This window comes from Melanerpes formicivorus, unplaced genomic scaffold, assembly GCF_026170545.1.
Source record: "Melanerpes formicivorus ecotype bairdi unplaced genomic scaffold, bMelFor1.0.p_v2 SCAF_128, whole genome shotgun sequence".
Classification (NCBI taxonomy): Eukaryota; Metazoa; Chordata; class Aves; order Piciformes; family Picidae; genus Melanerpes; species Melanerpes formicivorus.
The window spans coordinates 829,823-855,703 of record NW_027142480.1 but is presented as its reverse complement, the minus strand read 5'-3'; the positions used below and the strand labels follow the sequence as shown (position 1 = coordinate 855,703).

Sequence of the window (25,881 nt, the reverse complement as noted above, 5' to 3'; positions counted from 1 at the left end):
AAACATCTATTCTCAACAAGAAAATACACATTTCTAAGGGGTGATTTTAATGATGATTATAATTTATGTTTTAACAGCTGAGGATGCATGTGGAGGTACTATGAGAGGATCTAGCGGCATCATCTCGAGCCCCAACTTTCCTAATGAATATCACAATAATGCAGATTGCACGTGGACAATTGTGGCAGAGCCTGGGGATACTATTTCACTCATATTTACAGATTTCCAAATGGAAGAAAAGTATGACTATTTAGAAGTAGAAGGTTCTGAACCACCTACAATATGGTAAGTCAACTATTGCAATTTGAATACGGTAAAATAATTTTGAAAGAATGATATGTGGAAGCATAATTTCTGTTGCTTTTTGTTTTGTCAATAGATAGTCTTGCTGAAAACAAACCCAAACAACAACCCAAGCAGTAATGGCTCTTTGTGTGGTATAAATGTTGATATTCTAATTGCAGCTGTAAAATGACTTCCAAATATATTGCAAGGGTGTGACATCGAGTTGACAGTTGTAGGCTCATTCACATCTTTGTCTGTAGGTCTGTTTTAGCCCTTATTGTATCACAAATGTATATGTTTAGAAACAGAATGGAATGGATTGCTGCGCTAGTAAGGATTGGAAGAGCCTTCAGGTAGTTTTGTAATGTCAGAAAGTGAATGGCATGGAGTCCTCTCAGCAGAGAGCTTGAGGAAGTAGTGTTGATCACAGCTGTTGATCATAGATTCTCTCTAAAAGAATTTCTATACAGAGGACTGTATATGTGGTCTCACTATATCCTGTGCTGGGGGTATGACTACTGTTACACTTACATAGAAATTTCAATCTCAATCTGTGAAACATAACATCCTTAACTGAATGTCCAGTTCTGGGTCCTTCAGTTCAAGGAGGACAGGGAACTGCTTAAAAGAGTCCAGCTCAGAGCCACAAAAATTATTAAGGGAGTGGATGATGAGAGACTGAAGGAGCTGGGGCACTTTGGAGGGGAGGAAACTAATGGGTGACCTCACTAATGTTTATAAATATGTAAAGGGTGAGTGCCAAGAGGAGGGAACCAGGCTCTTCTTGGTGTTGCCCAATGACAAGGGGCAATGGGTGGAAATTGAGACATGGGAAGTTCCATGTAAGCATAAGGAAAAATTTCTTCACTGAGAGGGTGACAGAACACTGGAACAGGCTGTCCAGGGAGGTTGTGGAGTCTCCCTGTCTGGAGATATTAAAAATCTGCCTGGATGTGTTCCTGTGTGATCTAGTATAGGTGATCTTACTCTGGCAGGAGGGTTGAACTGGATGATCATTCAAGGTCCCTTGCAGCCCATAACATTCTATGAGTCTGTGAGTAGCCACAGCACTTTATGGTTTGGATTTTATTTCAAATACACTACCTTTGTCTTTCCTAATCTATTTAATGTAATAGTAGTAGAGTATTTCTGATAAACTGGCATCTGTAATTCTTGATCTCAGTGTAGATGCACTTTGCAAAGCAAGTAGAAGAAATAAAATTATAAACAACCTCTTTTGAGATCAGGTTCAGGTAAGAAGAAAAGAATGAATGATGCATTTTGTAGTTTTTCGGCCTGGTAGTTTATCATAACATATAATCGTAATACTCAAGAAACATGTGAATGTTACACATATGTGTGTCTGTTATATTGGTTTAAATATAATATAGGTTCACAAAAAAAAGAAGAGCATGTATATAAAACCATAAATGACAGTGGTGCTTCCCAGTAAAACCTTAAGCTCTGAACAGGTTCATAAAGCATTATTAGGATTCTGCACAACAGCGAAGAGCTTGTGAACAAGAAGTGATACAAGTGACTTGCTAGCACATTAAAGTCAGTCTTGTTTTCTTGTTATCAATACAAAAATCAAACACAGCATAGGCTAAATGAAAGAAATGATTATAAAATTTTTAAGAAGAAAATATCCCAAATCAGAAAACTGTATTTTTTGAAACATCAGTTTCAGTTTCTACGTAATACTCCTTACTACTTACAGGTATAGTAAAAGCCTGTCTAATAAGTCTCAGCTTTATAAAGAGCATTTCATCATTTCAGTTAATCTGTACTACCACCTACATAGTTAATTACCTGTATTAGAATATTACTTAATTGCTGTTGAGTTTTTCAAGCTGTTAAACTGAGATCTTTTGAACTAGCTGTCAGTTAAAATAATTTTTAAACAATTTATAACAATAATTAGTGTGGTAATACCAATGACACACAGGAAAAAATGACTCTCTTGAATAGTTAAATGGGCATTCTATTCCTCTTGAACGTATTTTATGTATTCAGTCATGAGCTTAAAACAATGATTCAATTTTTTCCCCTGTTAAAGTCATTAGTTCCATTTGAATTTACTTTTCCATTTAAATTTACTTCTTTTTTAAAATACTTTTTTTATATATGGACATTCTCATCAGTTTACAAAACATATAATCCTATAACCTTAATTTAATAATTGCTCATGCACAGAACAGATTGAGAGCGTATTCTTATCTGTGTTCAGTTGGTCATTTATATTCCTTAAATTAGACTGATGTATCCAGTTATGCAAAAGTATTTCCCCCATATGTTAGAAAAAAATGATTTGGGAAGCTTAATTAACAACAATTTGTTCATTAGATTTACAGTGGTAATACTTTAAAGTCTCTTTCATTCTGGAAAACACATAGTACATAGTTTATGGAATTACTTAAAACATGTTGGTTGAGCTGGATATTAAGTATTGAAAAATTATTTCATAGTTATTTTGTTGCTTTATGTGACTGTTACTTATCCTGATTTGTTACAAACAAATCAAAAGTTTTCTTCTTCAGCACTTCTGCTGTGTAACTAATTTTTTTGTTCTAAGTAAAACAAGGATCTACTAGATACATCAAGTAGGTAGTCTAGGGTTATCCAGGAGACAAGGCGTGGAATTCTTCATGAAGTACTAAATTTTTACACCTGGTTTAATGCCCTGTCAATCAGCCCTGCAACCTCCGGAGTGAGGAACTTCTTCCTGTTTTGAGGAAGGTGTCTTCTGTTTGGTGACAATAACCCTGGTGCTGTGTAGGCCATATAGTTGAAGAACCCAAATTTGTGATGGTGACACCAGCCACAGAGCCATGTATTAATGGACTGCATTGGATTGTTCATTCCAGTGTCACTATCTGCGACTGGAAAATCAGAAGAAAAGATGACCTGTGCTCTGGAATCTTTCACCACTCATCCCAAGGCCCTAAGGTCTCTTTTAATTGCTCTTGGACTAACAGTCATTACTTCCTTTCCACCTGCATGGAAGATGAGTAATGGGTATTAGTCCAACAACTGCACTAGGCTAGGAAGCTTTCTAGTGATGTCCATAACCCAAGCTTCAGGGAGACAGCAAACTTCCCTATGACAAGGATCTGTTCAGTCTCCCTGATACTCCTCAACATTTCAACCTCCTTGCACAGCTTTGCCATGAGGCTGAGCTGATAGACCACCTCTTCACAGCAGAGGCAACAGTTCTCATAGCTGCCCCTTGTTGCCAGCACAAGGCTGTGGCACTCCTTGCAGCCTGTGACATGGATAACTGCATATTTGCATAGGACTTCTATCTGGGATGTCACATTTCTTTTCACCACAGATTTTACCCTTGTAGGAACCATGGCTGGTCCTGCCCACATGACCTTCTGCACAAACTGCCCAGATGAATCACCACAGCCTTGACCTTACTTGGAGTGCAAGGATCAAAGATCCCTGTACTCCTGGGGTGTTTAAATAGCCCACTGGATGCAGCTCTGCCCATGCCTTGCCCGCCTCTCATGAGACTGGCCAGCTTGGTGAGGGGGCTTGCTTCTCTCTCCAGGTGTAACTTGGCTTTTGGGAAAAAAAGACAAAGTCCACCAATCTCTGCCACTCTGCTGAGCTGCTGTAGGAATGGCTCACCTCCACAGGCTGTTTGTAAAGAACAGAAGAGATAAATTCAGACATTTTTAAGAACTAGTCTCTGGGGTCAGTAAAAAAGTCAGTGTTTTGGATGAGAAAAGCAACTTTCAAAGATTCAAAGTACTTTTTGTAGATACAGAGTTTAGTGCCAGAAAGAACTAATGAATAATTTAGTGCTCCCTCCTGTAAATGGCAGTCTGTATTTCATGTGTTTTTCTGTGCTAATTTCAAAATTAGCCAGACTTCTAGAATCTTTACTTAAAAATGCTGAGTGCTACAAACATCAACTATTTTTAATGCTTTTTTTCATTGCCTTCAATTGCTGTCTTTTTTTTTGTCCTTGGGTAATAGATCTTTGGGGTTTTTTTATATTTCTTGATACATTAAGGAAATATTGTACATCCATTTTTGAGTGAGGCATTTCTGAAGATATAACACTTCTTTCAGTAGTTCAGCAATTTATTATGTTGTAAAAAAAGTCAACAAGGGAAAGCTGCAGCAATCATTTCATGCCTATTGCAACCAGAACTAAACTTGTGCTTCTACATACTATTTGATTAAGTGTCTTACACTGCATCATTTAGATATATTAAAGGAAGAAGAAAAGTGATTAGCTAAAATCAATTTGGGTCACCTGGTGTGATGGCTATATTGTTTCTATTCGTTTATTATCAGTCCGTGAGTGTGGTGAGTTGGCCTTGGCTGGACGACAGCTGCCCACCAAGCTGCTCTGTCATTGTCCCTCCTCAGCTAGACAAGGAAAATATAATGAAAGGCTTTTGGGTTTAGATAAGGACAGGGAGATCACTTGCCAATTGTTATCATAGGCAAAACAGACTTGGTGAAATTAATTTATTGCAAATCAATTAAGTCAAAATAGGATGAAAAAGAAACCAAAATTTTAAAACTCCTTCTTCTTAAGATCAACTTAATTCCTGATTTTCTCTACCTTTTCCATCCTGAATTGTAGAGGTGGACATAAAACGAGGGTTGTGGTCATTTCAACACTTGTCTTTGCTGCTCTTTCTTCCTCACACTCTTCCCCTGCTCCAGTGTGGGCACCACCTGTAGAGAGTCATCCATGAATTTCTACATGAGCCCTTGCTATGGGCTTCAGTTCTTCACAAACTACTCCAGCATGGGTTCCTTCTGTAGGGTGCAGTCCTTCAGGAACAGGGTGTTCCAGAATCTGTTCTCCACAGGGTTGTGAGTTCTGCCAGCAAACCTGCTCCAGCATGGGCTGCACCCTACAGTCCCCAGGTCCTGCCAGGAGCCCACTCTATTGCAGGTTTCCTACAGGGTCACAGTCTCCATCAGGCACATCTACCTGCTGTAACATGTGGCCCTTGGTGGGCTGCAGATGGATTTCTTCTCCATTGTTAACCTCCAAGGGCTACAAGGGGCCATGCTGCCTCACCATGAACTCTCATGCCTGGAGCACTTACTCCTCCTCCCTTGCTGATCTTGGTGTGTACAGAGTTGTTTCGCATTCTCACTTCTCTTGCAGCTCTTGCACAGCTTTTCTTTCTTGTTTCTTTTATTATTTTTTTGTCTTAGATTTTTGTGGTGAACAACATAATGTCTCCTCATGCTTTAGAATTTTTTTAAATGCAATGAAGGATGGTACAGTTTCTGATATTTGTTAAGACTTCTGAGATGGAAGCTCTATAAAATTATGGAGTAAGATATTTATTAGCTTGCAGGTATTGCAGAAGAGGGAAAGGTCTCTGTGGATAAATGTAAGCAATTTTTAAATGTAGATCAGTTGTTTGAGCTATAGCAGAAAGTTGCACAAAATGTGACTGAGCAAGGTACTAATTCACACAAAAAAAAATAAGATGGAAACTGAGATGAATGGGTCTGTGAGTAATCTGCATGGATTTCATGGCAGCAATTATATTTAATTATGCAATAAGAGTAGCCTTTTATGGCAGATTTCAATATCTACCTTGACACATTTTCAGAGGCAGAAAATAGGAGTGAACTCAAAATTATCTCATGTAGTTTGAATAGAGCTGCACAATTTTTATCCTCTTAGTTTGTATTGAGTTGTTCTTTAAAGGCATTTCAGGACTTTCAGTGTCTTATCACCTTTAAAAAGATGAAATAAAGTATCTGACTCAGGCCTAACATGACAGCATTTTGAATTTTTATTCTAATGTTAAGCAACAGCTCTTTTAAGATACCTTTGAGTTTGGATTTAATACCTAGCTATGAGTAACTAGAGTGGCAGATACTCAGGAAAACTTTCAGATTATAAAAGTACTTTTTCTAATAAGACCCATGGGGTCCCTAATTTTGCTGCAGAGTGGGAGTAATTTGACTTATAATTTAAACTATCTCCAGCCAGAGTTGCATGCCAATTTTCCTTTATGTTGTACAGAAAATATAATTGGAGTCTTTCACCAGTTTGAAGATTGCATACCTATATGTGTTTTTCATTTTAACTGCTGCAGTTGCAGAAGTACTAAAGAATTAGCTGCAGGGAGAAGTACTCTCTCATTACTATTTCCGATGTCTCCAAGTTTCTTTAATGGGAATCTAGCAACACTGGTAGTCCAGTAAATATGACTTTTGTCTTATTACTAAGAAGTGGCCACAGGCTTTCTATTGATCTGACAGGGATCTGTCTTAGGATTCTCCTGAGGTGTCTTGACCTGAGGTAGTTTTAGCTTGTCTGAGCTCTGACAGTTGCCTACTGGTCAAGAAACAACTGTCAGACCACACTCTGACACCCCTAGGCAGTTGCTGTGTAACGCCTTGATCCTCTGTGTTAGTTGGGTTTGAGGAGGACTGAAAATCAATGAGATAAAAGCAGGCCGTCTTAAGAAAACATCAAATTGCCCAAAGATAATTGAGTATTTTGGAAGGGGAATGTTATGGCTTCAGGATACTGCTGAATGGATTCTTTACTAAGTGGTCCTCTTTTGCAGGAGGGTTGGACTCGATCTCTGAGGTCCCTTGCAATCCCTGGCATTCTATGATTCTATGACTCACAGTAAACATTTTCCCCTTCTGTTTTAGAAAGAATGAAGTACTGATCTCAAGACACTGAAAGGATCTCTATGTAATTAGAGAGAAAGGATTGATATTCAGAAGACTAAAGAATATACTACTATGTGGCTTTTTGATTTTAAACTATTACATGTCTTTATATTGATTCTATGATCTATTTGCCCCAAAACAATGACTTGTAAGAATGAGCTCATGCTGTATATGAGGTATTTGTATCACATTTATGAATAATTTAGTGTCTTCTTTCAAATCTTTAACATCTATATGAAAATCAGAAACTTCTAATAGTCTTTCAGGCAATCAGGACACAACACTGGCCATCAGTGTTTATTACTTCTGTCACAAACAACACATTGCTTGTATCATAAGCTAACATTTCAGTATGTGCTTGGAAGTTTCCTTTTACCTTTCATCATACTTCATTATTCTGCCAACAGATTAATTGGAGAATCTTTGATATGTGAATATCTGACATTATAAGATGCAACCTACTTTTGAAATGGAAATATTTCTTAATCTTGGCACTTCTCAGCATTTCATATCCACTGTACCACAAACTTCCATTAATCATAAGTTGGATCTGCATTCAGTTCTTAATGATTGTACAATGGTTTCTCTTAGACTTGCTTTATATGACACTAACTTGAAAAGTGATCTTTTTTCAACATTGCAAAGGCATGACAGGGCTCTCACATATTTCAACAATGACATTTTTAAAGCAAACAATTTTTATCTTCCAAGCATCATAAGGAACTTGACAGAGAGTCACAGGGTGAACTATTTTTATCCCTCTAGCTGAATGAAATTAATCAATAGATTGTTAAAGTACTTTATAGAACAAGTGACATAATGTAGAAGTTTTCCTCCCTTTTCCCCAAGTATTGGCTTATTTAAGTTTTCATTTGTTATATATATCATAAATAAATGATTACAGTGGACTTTCTACCTAAAACCTTAGTTTGTTCTAAATAGCTCATTAGGTTCAATTTGAAGAGTAGTAATTTCTTGCTCTAAAAATAAAAGGCTTTTTGTCAGTCAGTTGGCTGCAGGTCTGAGATTTGGAAACAGCAATCAAGGCTTTATCTAGATTCAGGCTTGTCAGTATCATGTTTCTCAGTTAAGTAATGCTTAGGCCTACTACAGCCAATTTTGCACAAACCGACCTTATCTACACATCTTTCACTGATTTGTGCCTTTAGCCACTTGAAACTTAGCTGATGTGTTACCTTCAAACTGCTAATAAAATGTTATATTTTAGACACTTCTGTTTTGGATGCTTTACTTTTGTTTTTGTTTTGTTTTTAGCCCTTCCCCCTGCATATGTAGCTTTCTGAAAGGCCAGACTTCAGGGAGAATTTTTGTCTCCTTTCCTCCAAGACAGAATTAGTACTGTTTACTTTCTCCTCTGAAAGATGTGTCATGTTATGCCTTAGAACTGGGCACTGAAAGATGGCAACGCAGAAGGTTAACTCAACTTCTTTCCTCTTTTTTCTTTAGCTTGGAAATACAGCAAACATGTAACTATTTTTTTTTTTCTTGCTGTGTTGCTTTTTTGCTTTCTTTGTGTTTCTTTTATTTCTCAATTAATTGAAGAGTCAGCTGGGAAATTTCACCTATTTTGGTATTATAATTACCTTTCAAATTAGTCTGTTTACTCAAGCCAGTCTGTATTTTCACTGGATTGTCAATTCCTGAATCACCCAGGTATTTAATGAATTGAGCATACTGGATGCACACACCAAAGCAACCCTGATACCCACCTGCAGCTTGAGTTGCACATATACAATTAAATGAGAAATTCCTCTTATAGTTTCATAGTTTCATTCAGGGTTGGAAGGGACCACAAGGATCATCTAGCTCCAACCCCCCTGCCATGGGCAGGGACACCCCACACCAGATCAGGCTGGCCAGAGCCTCATCCAGCCTGGGCTTAAACACCTCCAGGATGGTGCCCCAACCACCTCTCTGGACAACCCATTCCAGGGTCTCACCACTCTCATGGTGAAGAACCTCCTCCTCACATCTAGCCTGAATCTCCCCACCTCCAGCTTCATTCCATTCCCCCTAGTCCTATCACTACCTGAGATCCTGAGAAGTCCTTCCCCAGCCTTCCTGTAGGCCCCCTTCAGATACTGGAAGGCGACAATTAGGTCACCTCGGAGCCTTCTCTTCTGCAGACTGAACAGCCCCAACTCCTTCAGTCTGTCCTCATAGGAGAGGTGCTCCAGCCCTCTGATCATCCTCGTGGCCCTTCTCTGGACACGTTCCAGCACCTCCACATCCCTCTTGTAATAGGGGCTCCAGAACTGGACACAGTACTCCAGGTGGGGTCTCACCAGGGCTGAGTAGAGGGGGAGGATTACCTCCCTCGACCTGCTAGCCACACTTCTCCTGATGCAGCCCAGGATCTGATTGGCTTTGCGGGCTGCAAGTGCACATTGAGAGCTCATGTTGAGCTTTTTGTCCACCAGCACCCCCAAGTCTCTCTCCTCAGGGCTACTTTCCAGCCAGTCACTGCCCAGCCTGGATTTGTGCCTGGGATTGCCTCGACCCAGATGGAGGACCCTGCACTTGCTCTTATTGAACTTCATGAGGTTGGCTTGTGCCCACCTCTCCAGCCTGTCAAGGTCCCTCTGGATGGCCTCCCTTCCCTCCAGCGTGTCTACTGCACCACACAGCTTGGTGTCATCAGCAAACTTGCTGAGGGTGCACTCCATGCCACTGTCCATGTCACCCACAAAGATGTTGAACAAGACAGGTCCCAGGACTGATCCCTGAGGGACTCCACTTGTCACTGGCCTCCACTGGGACATGGAGCCATTGACAGCCACTCTTTGGGTGCGGCCATCAAGCCAGTTCCTTATCCATCTAGTGGTCCACCCATCAAACCCATGTGTCACCAGTTTGGAGACCAGGATGTGGTGCGGGACAGTGTCGAAGGCTTTGCTCAGGTCTAGGTAAATGACATCAGTTGCTCGCCCCTCATCTATTAATTTTGTCACCTGCTCATAGAAGGCAACCAGGTTGGTCAGGCAGGATTTGCCCTTGGCAAAGCCATGCTGACTGTTCCAAATCACCTCTTCAGTATTCTTTTGAGCGAGTAGTGACTCCAGGAGGATCTGCTCCATGATCTTTCCAGGCACAGAGGTGAGACTGACTGGCCTGTAGTTCCCTGGTTCCTCCTTCTTGCCCTTTTTGAAGATGGGGGCAATGTTTCCCCTTTTCCAGTCTGTGGGGACTTCACCAGATTGCCATGACTTTTGAAATATAATAGAGAGGGGTTTAGCAACCTCATCTGCCAGTTCTCTCAGCACCCGTGGGTGTATCCTGTCGGGTCCCATGGACTTGAACACTTTCAGGTTCTTCAGGTGATCACGAACCTGATCTGCACTAAGCTCGATAGCTTCTGCCACAGGGAAAACTCTAAGTCTTTATATCTGTATTATATGTTAAAGCTGCATAAATGTATGCTGCAACTAAAATTCTAGGGAATCCACAGCTCTTACAACACTTTCATGCTAATAGAATTTTTGTTAGAAATCCTTTCACAGAAGAACAATGTACAGGCAATTCCCCACCTTGTTGATCTTCCTTGTTATCCAAAGATAACTGAAAATATTGATGAACATGTCATATTTATTTGATATCTTCAAAAGATTCAAATCTTGAGTTCTTAGGTTAGATTACAAGGTAAGAAATAGAGGACTTTTTTTTTTGACTGTTAGACAATATACATCACCGTGTCCTTGCTGAAATGATTTCATGTAATGTGGATAGAACATTTCCAGGAAAAAAAGTGAGGAAAAAAGCCAGTTGTATAATAATCATTCACATCTCTAATGACTGCCCTTTAGACTCATTATTCTTATCACCAGAATTAGAAACAAAGGATATTGATAGGCCTAGTCATACAAAACCTTACTTGTTAGTACTTGACCCCAATTTTAATGGTTATGTCAATTTCTGATTCTCAAGGTAAGCTCTTACTGGATTGATTAAATGAGTGATATGGTAACTTTATCCTTCAGGACCTTTCAAATCAAGCATCGTCTGAAATAACTGGTTAGTTTCAGGTTTGCTTTTCCTTATCATGAGTCTACTTCTTTTTAGGGAATTGTTAACAGAGTTGTTAAATCAGAGACCTTAATTTTTGCCTTGTATCCACAAATGGGCCATTTAAGATGACAGACTAGTCAATGCAAATAAACGATATATATAAAAGAAAGCAACAGTGTGAATGGAAGTAGCTGTTAAACAGTATGGCTGTCATTTCTGAAAGAATGAGGAATTTGTACAAAATCAAATGTTTTTGTCTTATTTGTGTCCTATCAACCATTTGTCTCCTGTCTTTAAAGAAAACAAGAATTCTTTCTATTTTAATTTCTTTCTATAAACTATACCTTATTGCTCTCTACAACTACCTGAAGGGAGGTTGTAGACAAGTGGGGGTTGGTCTCTTCTCCTAGGCAGCAGAACACGAGGACACAGTCTCAAGCTGCACCAGGGAGGTTTAGGCTTGAGGTTTTTCACAGAGAGAGTTATTGGCCATTGGAATGTACCTCCCAGGGAGGTGGTGGAGTCGCTGTCCCTGGAGGTGTTCAAGAGGGGATTGGACATGGCACTTGAAGACATGGTTTTAGTTAGTCATGAGGTGTTGGGTGATAGGTTGGACTTGATGATCCCTGAGGTCTTTTCCGGTCTTGTTGATTCTATGATTGTATAGTTTTAAACTGTATAGTTTTTAGGAACTGAATATAGTTTTCTATATGAATGAAGCAAGGATTTTAAAGCCATTTGTCAAGATTACAGCTAGCTGGTAATGTGCATTTCAAATGTTAGTGTATAATATTTTGTCATTGTGACTCTGGAAGAAATGGGGGATGTGAGCTATGCTATTAAAATACTCAGACAAACCAACCCTGAATTCCACTTTTCAACATATGGTGAGTATTGCATGTTAGAGTTTTCTGAGGGAGAATAAAGTAGTAGTGGATTTCAGGATTGGAGTTAGCCTAAAGCAGAGTGATTCTTGAAAATTACCTTGTAAGCAGAACAGAAAAGAAGGGAACGGTGGCATGATGATGTAGTGAAGTGCAAGAAGAATAAAAGTTTAATTCTGAAGAATGTTACTGCCTAATTCTTCTGTAAACTAATTTACCAACAGTCACAAACCAAATAAGATGCAAAGATAAGAACTTCACTGAGACATCTACATGCATAGTCTTACACTTTTACTAATTCCTTGATTAGCAACAAAGGTTCATTTTTTTCAGTAAACACCTTTTCTTCAAATGGATCTTACATCAGATAACAGACTAATGTAAATGTTGACTATGCATGGTGGTGAAATTCTTTAATCTCTGATTCACAATGAATGATCTGAAGGTTTCCCATGAATATCTCTAAGAGCTTATGAAAGTCAGCTGCAGAAAGGAAGCCTACTCTCTGACTGAAATTTGCTGGGTAGGAATCTGTGTAGTTCAGAGGGGAGCTACATCTTTTGAACTATTAAAAAAAAAGAGACAAGACAGCTGCATTTGCTTTATGGTAGATACTTTTTTCTTTTATTTTTTGTTAATTTTAGGAAAATATTGTAGACGATGCAGCGTTGCTACTCTTGGAATAGTAGCTGGCACACAAGTAGGTTGGGCTGCCAGTGCATTATGGTAATAGTGAACAGCTTTATCATTTGATGAGAAGATAAATTGACGTGAGAAAAGGGAGTTATATGAGCAGAATAAGCAATCATGTTCTGCCAGTTGCCTTTATAAATTCTGTCAGCTTGCAAATCTGCTTTCTGGGAATAATCCCATAGAAATCATGAACTGTAAAGATCAGCAGCCATGAATTTAGTTACAGCTTGGACAATAACAGCACGGGTGTTGTTAGATTTGTCTTAAGTATAACCTATACCTGTCAAGGATAGAAGTATTAATGAATAATTGATTTCATAGGTAAACCTTTATTTAGAATAAACCTTTATTTAGAATAAACCAAACCAGGTTGGAAGAGACCTTCAAGATCATCGCGTCCAACCCATCAACCAATCCAACCCACCCAAACAGCTAACTCATGGCACCAAGTACCCCAAACTTAACTGGATATTAGGTGTTTTAAAATTAAAGCTGGTATTTTGCCTTAAGCATATTTAAATGGCTAGGGTGATGTTTTCTTGCACTTTGGCCAACAAACTTGCAATTTATTTTACATGTTTTTGTGGTTATGAAGAAACAGCCTTTTAGGCAAAATGCATACTAGTCAAAATAGGTGCTAGGAAATGTGTTTTACAGCCTTATTTTTATTTCAATTGTTTGGTAAGGCCTCTTCCAGTAATAGAGTTAGTCTTATACGTAAGAAGTGGAAGGGTGTTGTCTCTGTATTGCTTAACAGTTATAGTGAGAATTTAAATAAAAGAACTATTTTGTCTTGCATTGTTAGGCAATAGTATTGTGCAGAGAAATAGCTGTACCAGAAAGAATAGCTAATTAAACCTCTACCTTCCAAAAACCAAATATCAAACTAAAGTATGCTTCTTACACTTGAAACAAGTTATTTATAGCAACCAAAGTTACTTAATGGCTGTTAAAAAGTGTTCCATGCTGAAATTTAGTGACAATACAGAAAGAGTTATTGTTTTCTAATTAAAGTGGAGGCTTCTGCCTTTTATGCTGAATACATTTTACAGTGCAATCCTTATTTGAATCGCTACAGAGCAATGTGCAAATTGAATTTAATAGCTAACCAGAGCAATGTACTATACAGTAAAGCTAACCAGAAAAAGGGAATTAGTCTGTTTTGGAGGGATTTTTAAATGAAATGACAGATAACAGTATTGTACACATTTATGAAATTTACAGTGGTTTGAAAGAAAACATTTTTATACTGAGTGAGTGACAAGTTGGAAAGAGAGCTAAAAGGCCCACCACGTTCAATGGCTGAATAGCCAGACAGTTAACAGGCCCATTGCTAGACTGAGAGCCATGCAGCAAATTAGCACCAAACTAACCAGATGGCAAAACAGTTAAGCAGCTGACCAATATATGATACAAGCAGGCTGCTGCTTTAACTTCAATTAAAGGATTCACTGGAATGAAAGTTTCTGTGGATCTTACTGACTGTCATGATCTCATATGATAAATACCAATTTCATAATAGAATTATTGGGTAATAAAATGATTAATGAGAACAATTCGTTGATATAATGAGTCTTTCCCGTATTAACCAAACCAAGAAGGATGCTCTGCTCAGACAAATGATTACTGTGGGTCATTGGAACTAGAATTTCTTTGCCAGAGTTGTCTGTACAACTAAAATGCACATTCATGGGGGATTTGGGGAGTCAAAAGTTATTAATAATCTTGAAAGAGAGTTCATTGTGCCTTCTGCCTACACACTAACATCTTCAAGCAAGAACTTTTCATTTTCCTTCTGTCTTGATGAATGCTTTGATTCTTTTGCAGAATGGCATGTTAGTAATATGAGTGGTAGATGGTGCAGATAAATGAATATGCATCTTGGTATCAAAACTACTCTCTATATATGCTAGCTTGTGTAAAGCTGAAGTTAAGTGGCATTTTTGGATTCTTACTCTTCTGTAACAAAGATTAAACTAATGTTCAGTTTCTAGGATAAGCACTGTAACCCCTTAATTGGCAGTATATATATAAACAAGGCACATCATAAGTAGTGTTTGTGAATGTTTTTCACACTGTATTATGAATAGCATCACTGGATTGAACCTGTCAGAACTCCATGGAATGCCAACATTTTATGTAGCGACTAGTGTGAAACCACAATTCCTTAGAGTATTATACTTACAGACTCATGAAGAAATGACTGGCAATTCTATGGGGCAGGGATGTGGGAAAGACATTAAAAGAGATACTAATGCTAACTAGTACATTGCTAATACTAGTACAAGAACTTTCTTATCCAATCACCACATCCTTTTGCAATACTGTAGTATCATTATAATCTATTCTTTTGTTTTCCTTTTATCAGTGCTGTTCAAATTCTGTGGATCTAGGATTTTGAGCATATTTCTTACCCTTAAAGTTAGAATTCACATTCTCCAACTGAATAAAATAAGCTGTTGTGTTTCCATAGTATAAAAACATTCTAAAGCAAGTATGTTAAGGAGCTTTAACAGCCTGTGGTGCCAGTCAAGAATGCTTTCATTGCCACAGGGAGAAATGGTGGTAGCGCTCAGAAATGTGGAAAGTGGTCTTAAATATTCAATTTCCAGGTGGTGTGGTTGGGAAATAATGCTCTCTAAATTGTTATTCTTTCAAAAGTTTTCCTCACAAATTAACACCTACATGGGCTTATTAGCAACTTATTTTAGCAATGAGGTGGTTTGCTTTTAATAAGGTAAAGTGACTCTATGAATAAAGCTGACATTACAGATTCCTCAACCTTTTTTTCCAACAACATTAAAGCAACTGAAAATGTGATTGGTGGTGTGTGGCACATTCCTTGGGGCTGACCCCCAAAAGAAATTGGTTTACCCTCAGAATGGAAGCAATTTTTTTTGTTGTTATTATGAAGGTCCCTTGCCCATCCACTTCTGGCACAATCTCAAGGTAAGGCTTATAATAATGTTAGGCAATCAGAGCTACATCCTGATCTTGGAACTGTTTACACACTAATGAAATAATGAGAAAAATGAGTGGTGAGTACAGGATGAGCAAGAAATAGATGCCTTTTTTTTTTTTTTTAATCTCATCTGTAATTTAAAGCATAGGAAGAAAAAACCCAAACTATTGTTTATTACAGTATTTTGCGCATGCTTATTGAGCACAACAGCATTGATATTTTGGTCAGTCTTGCATAAGTTGACACCTGAATAAGATGTCCTGTATTTTGCCTTTGAAAGAATGAATAAACTGATTTTTAAAATAAGCTCATCAACCCTTTTCAGCATCTGCAAATGTGCTTCTGCCATTTGGCCACCAAACTCTGAAGTGATAAAACTGTGGAAAACTGGATGTGGCCTGAATAAACAAATGCTTTCTAGCCTGAGTGTCATGAACTTTTGTCATGATAGTGGTATACCTTATCAGTTACCTGACTGTATGGTTTCTGGGTTAGTGTTGCTGTGTATCCCATGATGTGGTTGTGCAGAGTGGACAACCTTGTCTGTTAACACTTGTCGTAACATACTATTCATTGATAAATCAAAAGTGTCACAGAGAACGTGACAACAAATCTATTGCAAAAAATAGGTTTTCATACAAGAACTTACTAAAGCTTTATGAAAATCTACTGATCTTCAGCTCTGATGAATTCTTTTGATAATTTTTGTTTGTTTTAATTCAGGCTCTCTGGAATGAATATACCTCCTCCAGTCATCAGCAACAAAAACTGGCTCAGACTACATTTTGTAACAGACAGCAATCACCGATATCGTGGATTTAGTACTCACTACCAAGGTACATTCCAAGAAATTTTTTTTGTGGTGGCTTTTGATTTTTTTTTTCTTTTCTTTTTTTTTTTTTTTTTTTTTTGCTATTAAAGTGTCTGAAGTTGTACAGTAAAAGGGAAGGGCCATTAAAAAAACAAACCTCCTAAAGCTATAGTTTGTACTTGTATAGGTGATATTCAATTGTGCACCTGTTACCTCAAGTTGTAGAATGTTAGAGTATGGCTAGTGCATTTAATGCATCTAAATACAGTTATAAAATTAATTACAACAGAGACCCACTTTATTCAGTGCAAGTACTCAGTATTTAAAATATTCCTAATGGTCTGAAAGATATTAAGTTACCGATACAGAAATCGTGTTTTCATCATTAAAACACATTTGCCCTTATGGTTGTTTAACTCATGTTTATAAAACAGTGAGTGGGTTTCTATTTACTAATGTGGTATTTAATTATTACCTATTTCTGAATGCGTTGAACTATTGAGGGTTTAATTAACCTGGAAGATTCTTATCTCCTGTTTTTTATGAACTAACATTACTGAGTATGTGTGAAAACATCTGAAGCATTAGCTTTGGAAAATCACCAATTTGAATCAGGGTGAATAAGGTCATTCTAATGCTGAAGTGCTAATAAACCAAACTTCATTAGTGTATGCTAATACTGTGTTTTTTTCACAAGCATTACTGGAAAGAGTATTTTTCAGTATCTACAATATATCAATGGATCTTCAGGGTTCAGTTACCTGTTGTATGTTTTTGTGCTTTTCCACTTATTTGATGGAGAAGAAAACACATAGCCTTCCAAATAAGATTAGCTCAGGAATTTCTTTTACAGTTCTCTATAGGAAATTTAGCATAGAAGATATTAGCTCCATAAATTTTCCCAGGCTCTGGTAAAACTAATCCACTAATGTAAAAACTCTAACTAACAAAAGACTAAGACTAATTTTTAAATGTAACTGACATTTTATAGCAGCAAACGTTTTACAACTCTGTGTAACTGCTTGAGATAACATACTCCATACAAAGCCAGAACAGATTTGATTACTACTTTGGCAAATATTGTATATTTCTACTTGTATTTCCTGAGTCCACTGATGTTCTGGAATGTGTATTCTTAGTTAATTTATGTAAAAAGAGCCTTCCTACTTTAGCTTAGGGCTGCTATAACTATTTATGAAAAGCACTAATTTTTCTGTAGTATCCTTCATCCCAAGTATTGCAAACCACACTATTTACTGTGAAATTGCTAGCTTATGGGGTCGTTTAAAGATATAAGTAGGAACTCTTTAATGCACCCTTCACAACTGAAGCAATGTGATGAGTAGTTTAGTAGTATATGTTAAATAGTTGGGTTTGTTGAGACGTTCATTTTGAACTGCTGAAAAGAAGAACAAAGTGTCTCAGATGACACATGTACATTCCTGCTGAAAGTGTGAGGCAACAGTTAATGAAAGAACAGTTTTTAGTTTCAAAATGTAACTCATCTGTAACTCAGATAAATATATATCTGTAACTCAGATAAAACATGTGAGTTGGAAGGTATGGCAGATTGAATTTACTATATCTCTTTTATCTTTACCAGCTAAGTTTATGGCAATTACATTACAAAGGTTTTACTATTATTTTGATTTATTTCTTCAGTTTTTAATGACATATTGCTGAATGTATATAATTCTGGCATATGATCTATGATACTAAGGGAGATATGATCAGAAATTAACCTTGATAGAAAATTGAAAAGGCATTGTCAGGTAGTAAGGAGGAGTGATTTCTGCCAGTGGTAGGCTAATGAAGAGTGTATGTAGTAGTAGTATGACCAGAATTAGTAATTTCTTACCACTTCATCTACTTAAGCTTATTTTGCTGTTGGATCTTTAAAAGGACACAGACTTTTAATTCTGAACTTCAGAACACTGCATCATTCTTACTTCATCACTGCTTGGCACTTCAGTACTGTTTTTACCTAATCACTCCCTTGGCTTGCTGGTTTTGTTTGCACAACCACACTTTTTGTACTACTCTATTTGGGTAGTGGTTGACCCAAGCAAAGTACCCCTACAGCTACTGACTCTCTCATCCTCACAGTGGAACAAGACAGCAAACTGGAAGAACAAGACTAAGGAAACTTGTGGGTTGAAATGCAGATGAAGAAATTCACTCAACTATTGTCCTGGACAAAACAATCTTAAAACATGTAATTATTTATTTAGGTGTTAGGAAGCAAAGACAAATAGTTAAACAGTAAGGGGAAACACTTTTCTTCTTCGCTTTCACAGACCTAATTTCACTTCAGAAGCCTCTTCTTCCCCTTCCTCTACTCCACTACACATTACATTTTGACTGAGTGATGTGGTAGACAGTGCAGGAGATTCAAGTTAAGGTGTAGGAATGCCTTTTAATGCTCATTTCCCACACTTCTATTCTTTCCTTCTTACTTGTTTACTCCACTCTGATTTGTGTTGACCATGGGCTACAGTCTCTCAGAGGAGTAAGCTGCTCTAGTGTGGCTCATCCATGACTCAGATCCCTTTGAGGTTATTACTAGCTCTGGGGTGGAACATTTCTGCTCTGGTGTTGTTCCTTTCTCTCAAAGAGATGTCACAAGATCTGCTGATGGGCTTTGTTGTGGTGGGTCCATTGCAGAGACAGCTGTGACCAACACAGGGTACCTCCTGACCTCTCATCAATCACATGTGCCTTCTTCATTCCCCTCTATCAAGCCTCTACCATTTATGGCAATTACAATCTGGGAAAACCAAAACAAACCAAACAAACATGCCCCCCCCCCCCCCAAAAAAAAAACAAAAACCAACAACAAAAACCAAAACCCACAACAAAACAAAAAACTTGTTCATTGTGGCATTCAAATAAAAGAAACATACTACTTTTAGGCTATTTTGGGGCTACTCTTACGTAGGGTATGAAATAACCAAGTGTTACTCCCTGCTGTCTTCCTAAATTTATGAAAATAGCTTTTTAAATATTTTTTTTTTCACAAAGCAGCCTCACATAGCATAGCTTTAATGTAATATTTAAAGCTACTGTGGCCTAGACATTTGAGAAGACTAAAAATGATGTGATGTGAAGTCTTAATCTAGATTCATATGACAGGAAAAAAATCAACAAAGGACCTAGACTTACATATCCATTCATAAATATCCTTTTAATTTCATTAATTATCATTTTGCCTTGCAAGCACCTATGAAAATGTTTAAATTGGCTTATACAGAAGAAATTACATTTTCCAAAGTACATGAAATTATAATAGATGTTTTAACGAAAAAATGTTGAAGTATGCATTATTTAAAACACATTAGTAAATGATAATCAATGATGCATGTCAAGTAGAAGATAATCAAAATGCTTCCCTATCGAGGTTGTGGTGTCATAACCAAGACATTTATCCTTGCTTATCCAATCGCCCATGTTTCAGCACTTTTCTGTTCACTTGAGAGTTCTTTGCTTTGATATTTTCTATCTTTACTGCTTTGTTAATGCTTCTTTTGAATTAGGAACTGTTGACTGAAGTAGAACCAAAGCTTCTTTGGATCTTTGTGAAGCTGCTGCTTCAGTGTTTCTTGGCAGTGATAGGCCTTTTTTGCTGTTTCTAAAATTGGTTGTGCTTTATTACTCCATTTGCAGCTCCTGTAAAATTTCCTTTTGCTTTCTGTTAGTTGCTCTTTGCACTCCGTCAGTTACATACCAATCCGTATTATCTAAGTGGACAGAAGGAATTAAGTTAGCTTCACAGCTCCCAGTCTTACAGGCTGCTGTACTCAAACTTCAGGATTCTTTGTCAAGCATATCCAGACTATGAAAGGGCTTTTAGAAAATAATTCTTCATTTTTTGATACTTAAAAACTACTTTAAGAACTTATAACTTTGGTATCTTTTGAGATCCAACATCCTTTCTCTCTCTCTTCCCTCCTCCCTCCTTTAAAGCTCTGAAAGGTTTCAGGAGTAGCCCTGTGCTTCCTATTTATTTCACTTGCGAGATGAATTCCTTAACTGCTTTTGCTTCCTTTACTTCTGTTTAAGCTATGTAGAAACTAATGCTTCAACTGTGAACAGAGTTGTATCAAATGTATTGATTGCACAATTGGATCTGCCTTCCATTGAGAATCATTGCTCATAGGGAAATACAGATGAAGAGATGAAATATATCCATGAGCTTTTCAGAACAGAATAAAATTTAGCTGTCAAGCTCATGTTAAAAAGCACAAAAGAGGTTAGTCTGCTTAATACTTGACAGCCAACTATGTAGAGGTGAAATTACATAAATGCCAGCACTTCCAATGTGTGATGCAATGTGAATAAAAGAGATGTTAAAATGTTTTTTCTCTGCTTGATTTTCTCCATTGTTCTTTTCTTATTACTTCTGTCATTTTGCATATGACTAGAAATATATCTTCATTCAGAAATGATTTATGGATTTAGACTTTTCTTAGATTTTTTTTTTTTTAATTTGTTTTGCTTTGAAAGTGTTAAGCTATTAGCAGTCAGGTAAAGAACAAAAGTAAACAGTACTGAGCTGCCGCAGGATATCATAGCAAGAGTTTCCATAGGGGAAAATCTGTCTTTAGCACTTTTCCAGAACATCTAACAATTTAAACAGTTTGTCATTCATTCTTATCTTAAAAGCTGTTGCAGCAAACAGTATGTAGTATAGTGCCAGAACACTCAGCCATCATAATGAAGTCCTGAGTGAGATTTCGCTCCAAGACACCAAAGCGTAGATGTCTCTATATTGTAACCTATAGTCTAGACACCTACAGCTATCTAAATATCCATTTAAATTTGGGGAGCTCTGGGATGCAGTTCAATTATACATGAATATACGTGAATCGATGTATGAAATCACCTAAGCTATCTAGGATATTGTAATGACAGTAGCAGAAGTGCAGAGGCTCTTCTGGCAGATGAGCCAAGGTGTTGCAAAGCAGTATGCTATGAAGGAGCAAAACTGCACCCACACAAACTATGTATGGTCAACTTCATCTTCTCCATACATAGCTGATCCTGTCACTGCAAGTCATGGTGATTCAGCTGATCACATGATAGGGATTGAGTAGATAAGTAAGACATCTGTATGGTGTTGTCAAACAAGAATTTACAAGAGACCATGCCATTCTGGCACAGAAACTAGATGACAGGGAAGAACAACCAAAATGACAGCAAACAGCATATAAGCAGCTCTTATATCCTGTGCAAGGTGTGTACTATAAGATGAATTATAACACATCTCTCTGACTATGCTAACTAGATTTCCATTTATTAGAATATATATGTAATATGCAGTACATATGGTAGTTTATACAGGTAGTGCAACTATAGACATAGCAATGTAGATGTCTTAATCCTCATAACGAAACTGCTTGTTGAAAGAGCTTTTTACTACCAGCGCACTCACGATCTGGAGAGTCCCTGGGAGAAATTAAGGTGCTGCATTACTTGATCACCTCTGTTGAAGTCTGCTATTTAAATGATGGCTATGTCTACTTCTGCTTAGGACAGAATAAATAGATTACTGGTTACATTGGTAATTTATTTGACAGATGATAGATATTATTTTGTTTTTCAGACAGATATTTAGTTCTGAGAATTATAAATTTGTGACTTTTCACTCCCTGAACTTGTATTGTCCAAACAGGCCTGATTTTTCAATGGATAGAGTAAATAAGAATCCTCTTTTCAGAAAATGCAAGAAAATTACCAGAGCTTCCCAGTAGGTTTTTGGTTTTTTTTCCCTCCAGGCATAACAAGAAATTTACTTGTGTGATAACATAAGAATTTTGTGTGTGTGTGTGTGTGTGTGTATTTTTCACACTCTCAGCTCTTTTAGCTCTCCTTTATCTTATACTAAGCTATACTTTCTGAAAAGATGATTTTTCACCTTTACACTCTTGAGATGTCTTTTATTAACAACAATACACCTACACAATGACAGTGCTCAGAATGACATAGTCAAGTCAGAGAGGAGAGAGATTGCGGCATTTTATTGAACCTCCTTCATTTTAAAGAACTTATTTTTTAGAATTCTCCCAGTTTAGGTTTTAATAATGCTTTTGGCAATTAGTTAATCAGTTCTGATATTGCATACAGACCCAGAAAGATCTGTTTCTAAACTTTTAATTCACTTTTTTCCACTTCAAATATGATTTTTTTTTTAAGTCAGTAGAACTAATGTTAAATAATGAAAAGGTGGCAGACTGTGCTAATATTTACATTGAGAGATTTTAATTGCTTTTGAAATAAATATGGATCTTTACCAATTTTAATTATTTTATTGGTAAGGTTTCTTAATTTAACAATTATCCCAAAGAAAAATCTCTTATACTTTAGGTACATTCAAGCATTTTAATGTACTACTTTCCTTTACTATTCTACACGTTTGTTGTTGTTTAGAAAAGAGCGAAAGCTAAAGTTTTATCACAGTATCACACAGTACCACTTAGGTTGGAAAGGACCTCGGGGATCATCGAGTCCAACCTATCAACACAGACCCCATGACTAGACCATGGCACCAAGTGCCACGTCCAATCTCCCCTTGAACGCCTCCAGGGTTGATGACTCAACCACCTCCCTGGGCAACCGGTTCCAATGCCGAATGACTCGCTCGGTGAAGAACTTCCTCCTCACCTCGAGTCTGAACCTCCCCTGGCGCAGCTTGAGACTGTGTCCCCTTGTTCTGGTGCTGGTTGCCTGGGAGAAGAGGCCAACCCCCTCCTGGCTACAACCACCCTTCAGGTAGTTGTAGAGGACAATGAGGTCACCCCTGAGCCTCCTCTGAGGCTACTGACTGTAGGTAATTCCATCTCCTCTGTAGAAGAGAAAAATGTACTAAATATTTAATAGGTCATTTTCATAAGAAAACAATAGCCAGATGTACAGAACCAAATAATGGACTTTCTAATGAGTTTTCATAAGTAGTTATGAAGGATTCTGCTCCAAGCATGGATTTAAAGAATTTTCTGAAGATAACCTTACATAAATCATAGAACTATATGAATTACTTTATATAGGAGAAGATATGAAATTTGGTTTATGCATATTTTATTTTTTCTTTTAACTGGTATTAATCCCAGCAAACTTTTAGTGATAGTTATTTCAGCTTGTTAGAACTCGATATCCTTAGTGGTTATGTAGTTTATATACTGCAAAGTATGTTGCATGACTGTGGAAGAACAATCTTCCAGACACAAAACCACAACGAAACTGCTCTTGTTTACATTTACTATTTAATTTTTCTTCAGGGACATTAAGAAAGGAGCATTATTCACTTAAAACTTTTAAAAATAATGTGAATAAATAAGAATCCCAACAGGAAAAGCAAGCAAACAAAGCCACCAGAAAAAAAAAAAAAACCCAAACCAATCAAACATTAAAACAAAACAAAAAACCCCCGCAAACAGTTTAGTGACACTTATCCCCAATAAAATTCTTTACCTCAGAAACCCATAAATTATTGCATAAGCTCTTGATGCAAAATTGGGCATTACTGCCATTCAGCCAGTAGAATAATTGTATTTTAGTCTTTATGATGGCTCAAAGAGCTCTTAGTGCCTGTATAGTGCCTCCTGCTTTCTTTTCTTTCTTATTGTGTCAGTGATGGAACTTTAAAGTGCTGTAAATTTAGTCTATTGATTTTGGTTTCAGGTATTTTCTTAACCTGTCATTTTCTTATGTCTGCAATCTCAGCAAGATTCAGAGGAAAGGACGTGTAAATACCTCATGTTCTCTGCAGTATCTTTTTGTTGAATCTCTGATCCTGGCTTTAATATCAGTATGCTTGAATAAGTATCTTCATTTGAAATGTAGCATGACTCATTGTTTGAGTTTAAAAAACATCTATTCCTCATATGCAGTCTTTAAAGAAAAATAAATTCAGACACAACCAAAGTTCAATGCAGTCTTAGCCTTTAATTCATAGTTTACTAGAATAATGAAAATATGTAAAGAATTCTGCACAATGTCTTTAAGTCATTCTACTCTCACTGTTTGAAGTGGAAAGCATCCCACAATATGTTGCAACAAATTACTATCAATGTCTGAAGCAGAGAGCTTGCACTCTCTACTTTCTGCATTTTAACCTCTTGATTCTGTGGGCTACTATTTGTGTTTTTTCAATCTCAGTTTCTGGCTTTTATTCCTTATTTTTGTCTGAAGTCTACATGCTAGTTTTGCTTACCAGGAGAGTTGTGGGAGTCTCTATTCCTGTAGAGATATAAGCTGGACATGAAGAGGGCACTATTCTGAGCAACCTGCTTTAGTTGACACAGCTTTTAGCAGGTGAAGGTTAAAGTAGAGAGTCTTCAGGGGTGCATTCCAACTTTGTGAAAGTCTGAAGGGTTCATATATGCTAAGAAACCAGTAGTCTCAGGTTTGACCTCTTTAGATTCTGTCAGATAAGGAATGTAAGAGGTATCCACACCCATTTGCCCTTTTTGTAAATCAAATTACCATATTTGATATGTCAATATTACTTTGTCTTATAGAAGATGTCTGTGTGAGCACTTGTACAATATAATACAGTGTGCACTGCTGAGAAAAGAAACTTGCAGTAACTGACTTGGATATTAGCAACCATTTTGGCTGTTGAAAGAGAAGTATTTTGTTATTGTCATTGTATTGCGGAGCAAAACTGCCTGAAATCCTCATTAAGGCAATACCTATGTAACTCTTAAAAATACTTTTTCCATGAACTAAATGCTTACACATTTATTTTCAAGACATCTTGAAATTGACTCATGAATCACTGGGTACATCTCACTGGGAAGCTTTTCTTGAGGCAAAGCTCTTGTTTAGCACTGGATGCCTGCTTTGTAGCTTGAAAGTTCACTTACTGCCTACTTTATTCTGTCAACATGTAATCTGCAGGAATAGCTTTTTCTTGGTAAATTCTAAGTGGACTTTGAATCAGTTTCTATACTGAAAGAAGAATCTTCCTTCCCAGAGATTTGTTTTCATCTCACTTAGGATCTGACCTTTCTTTAAAAGTATTTTTTAGCCTGTCTTGACCTTTCAGATAAAAACAGAAGTGAAAGATGGTGAAGTTTAATTTATAAATTGTTCACCTTTGCATTACTTTATAATTAACATTTACTCTGTTTAGACATTAACCTCACTTATTTATTCTGAGTGTGAAGAGAATATCTTATTAAATGTAATGCTTTCTTTGTTCATAGTCATTGTATTTTTTGCAGTGATTAAGATAGTAATTGTCAGAGTGCAGCAAGGGCTAATGGCTCCTTGGTGAGTTGGAGGCCAAAAGGGATCTGTACTTCCAGTGCAGTGCATCACATCCAGTGCTGGTGCCACTGCCTCATGGAGCAGGGAAAGCTGGGGGGCAACTGGAAGCATACCCAACCCTGGGCATCACACACCTCAAAGGGAACAGGAACAGAACAAGTCCAGGCAGACGCATTAGCCCCATGGATGGGCAGGGAAGGGTTATGCGAGGCTGCAGTTCAACACTTCTGTGTTGTCGCTGAAGCAGCAGCTGATGACTCCAAACTGCA

The 25,881-nt window shown here is 37.4% G+C and overlaps 1 protein-coding gene across 1 annotated transcript in view; it reads left to right on the top strand.

The window, feature by feature from the left end:
- The window catches only part of CSMD3 (CUB and Sushi multiple domains 3), a 406,730-nt gene that overhangs the window by 138,625 nt on the left and 242,224 nt on the right, over positions 1 to 25,881 (top strand). Inside the window, exons 5-6 of the mRNA XM_068167989.1 lie at positions 78 to 285; positions 16,255 to 16,367. Coding sequence (XP_068024090.1) covers positions 78 to 285; positions 16,255 to 16,367 — 321 coding nt within the window. The remainder of the gene's footprint in view (positions 1 to 77; positions 286 to 16,254; positions 16,368 to 25,881) is intronic.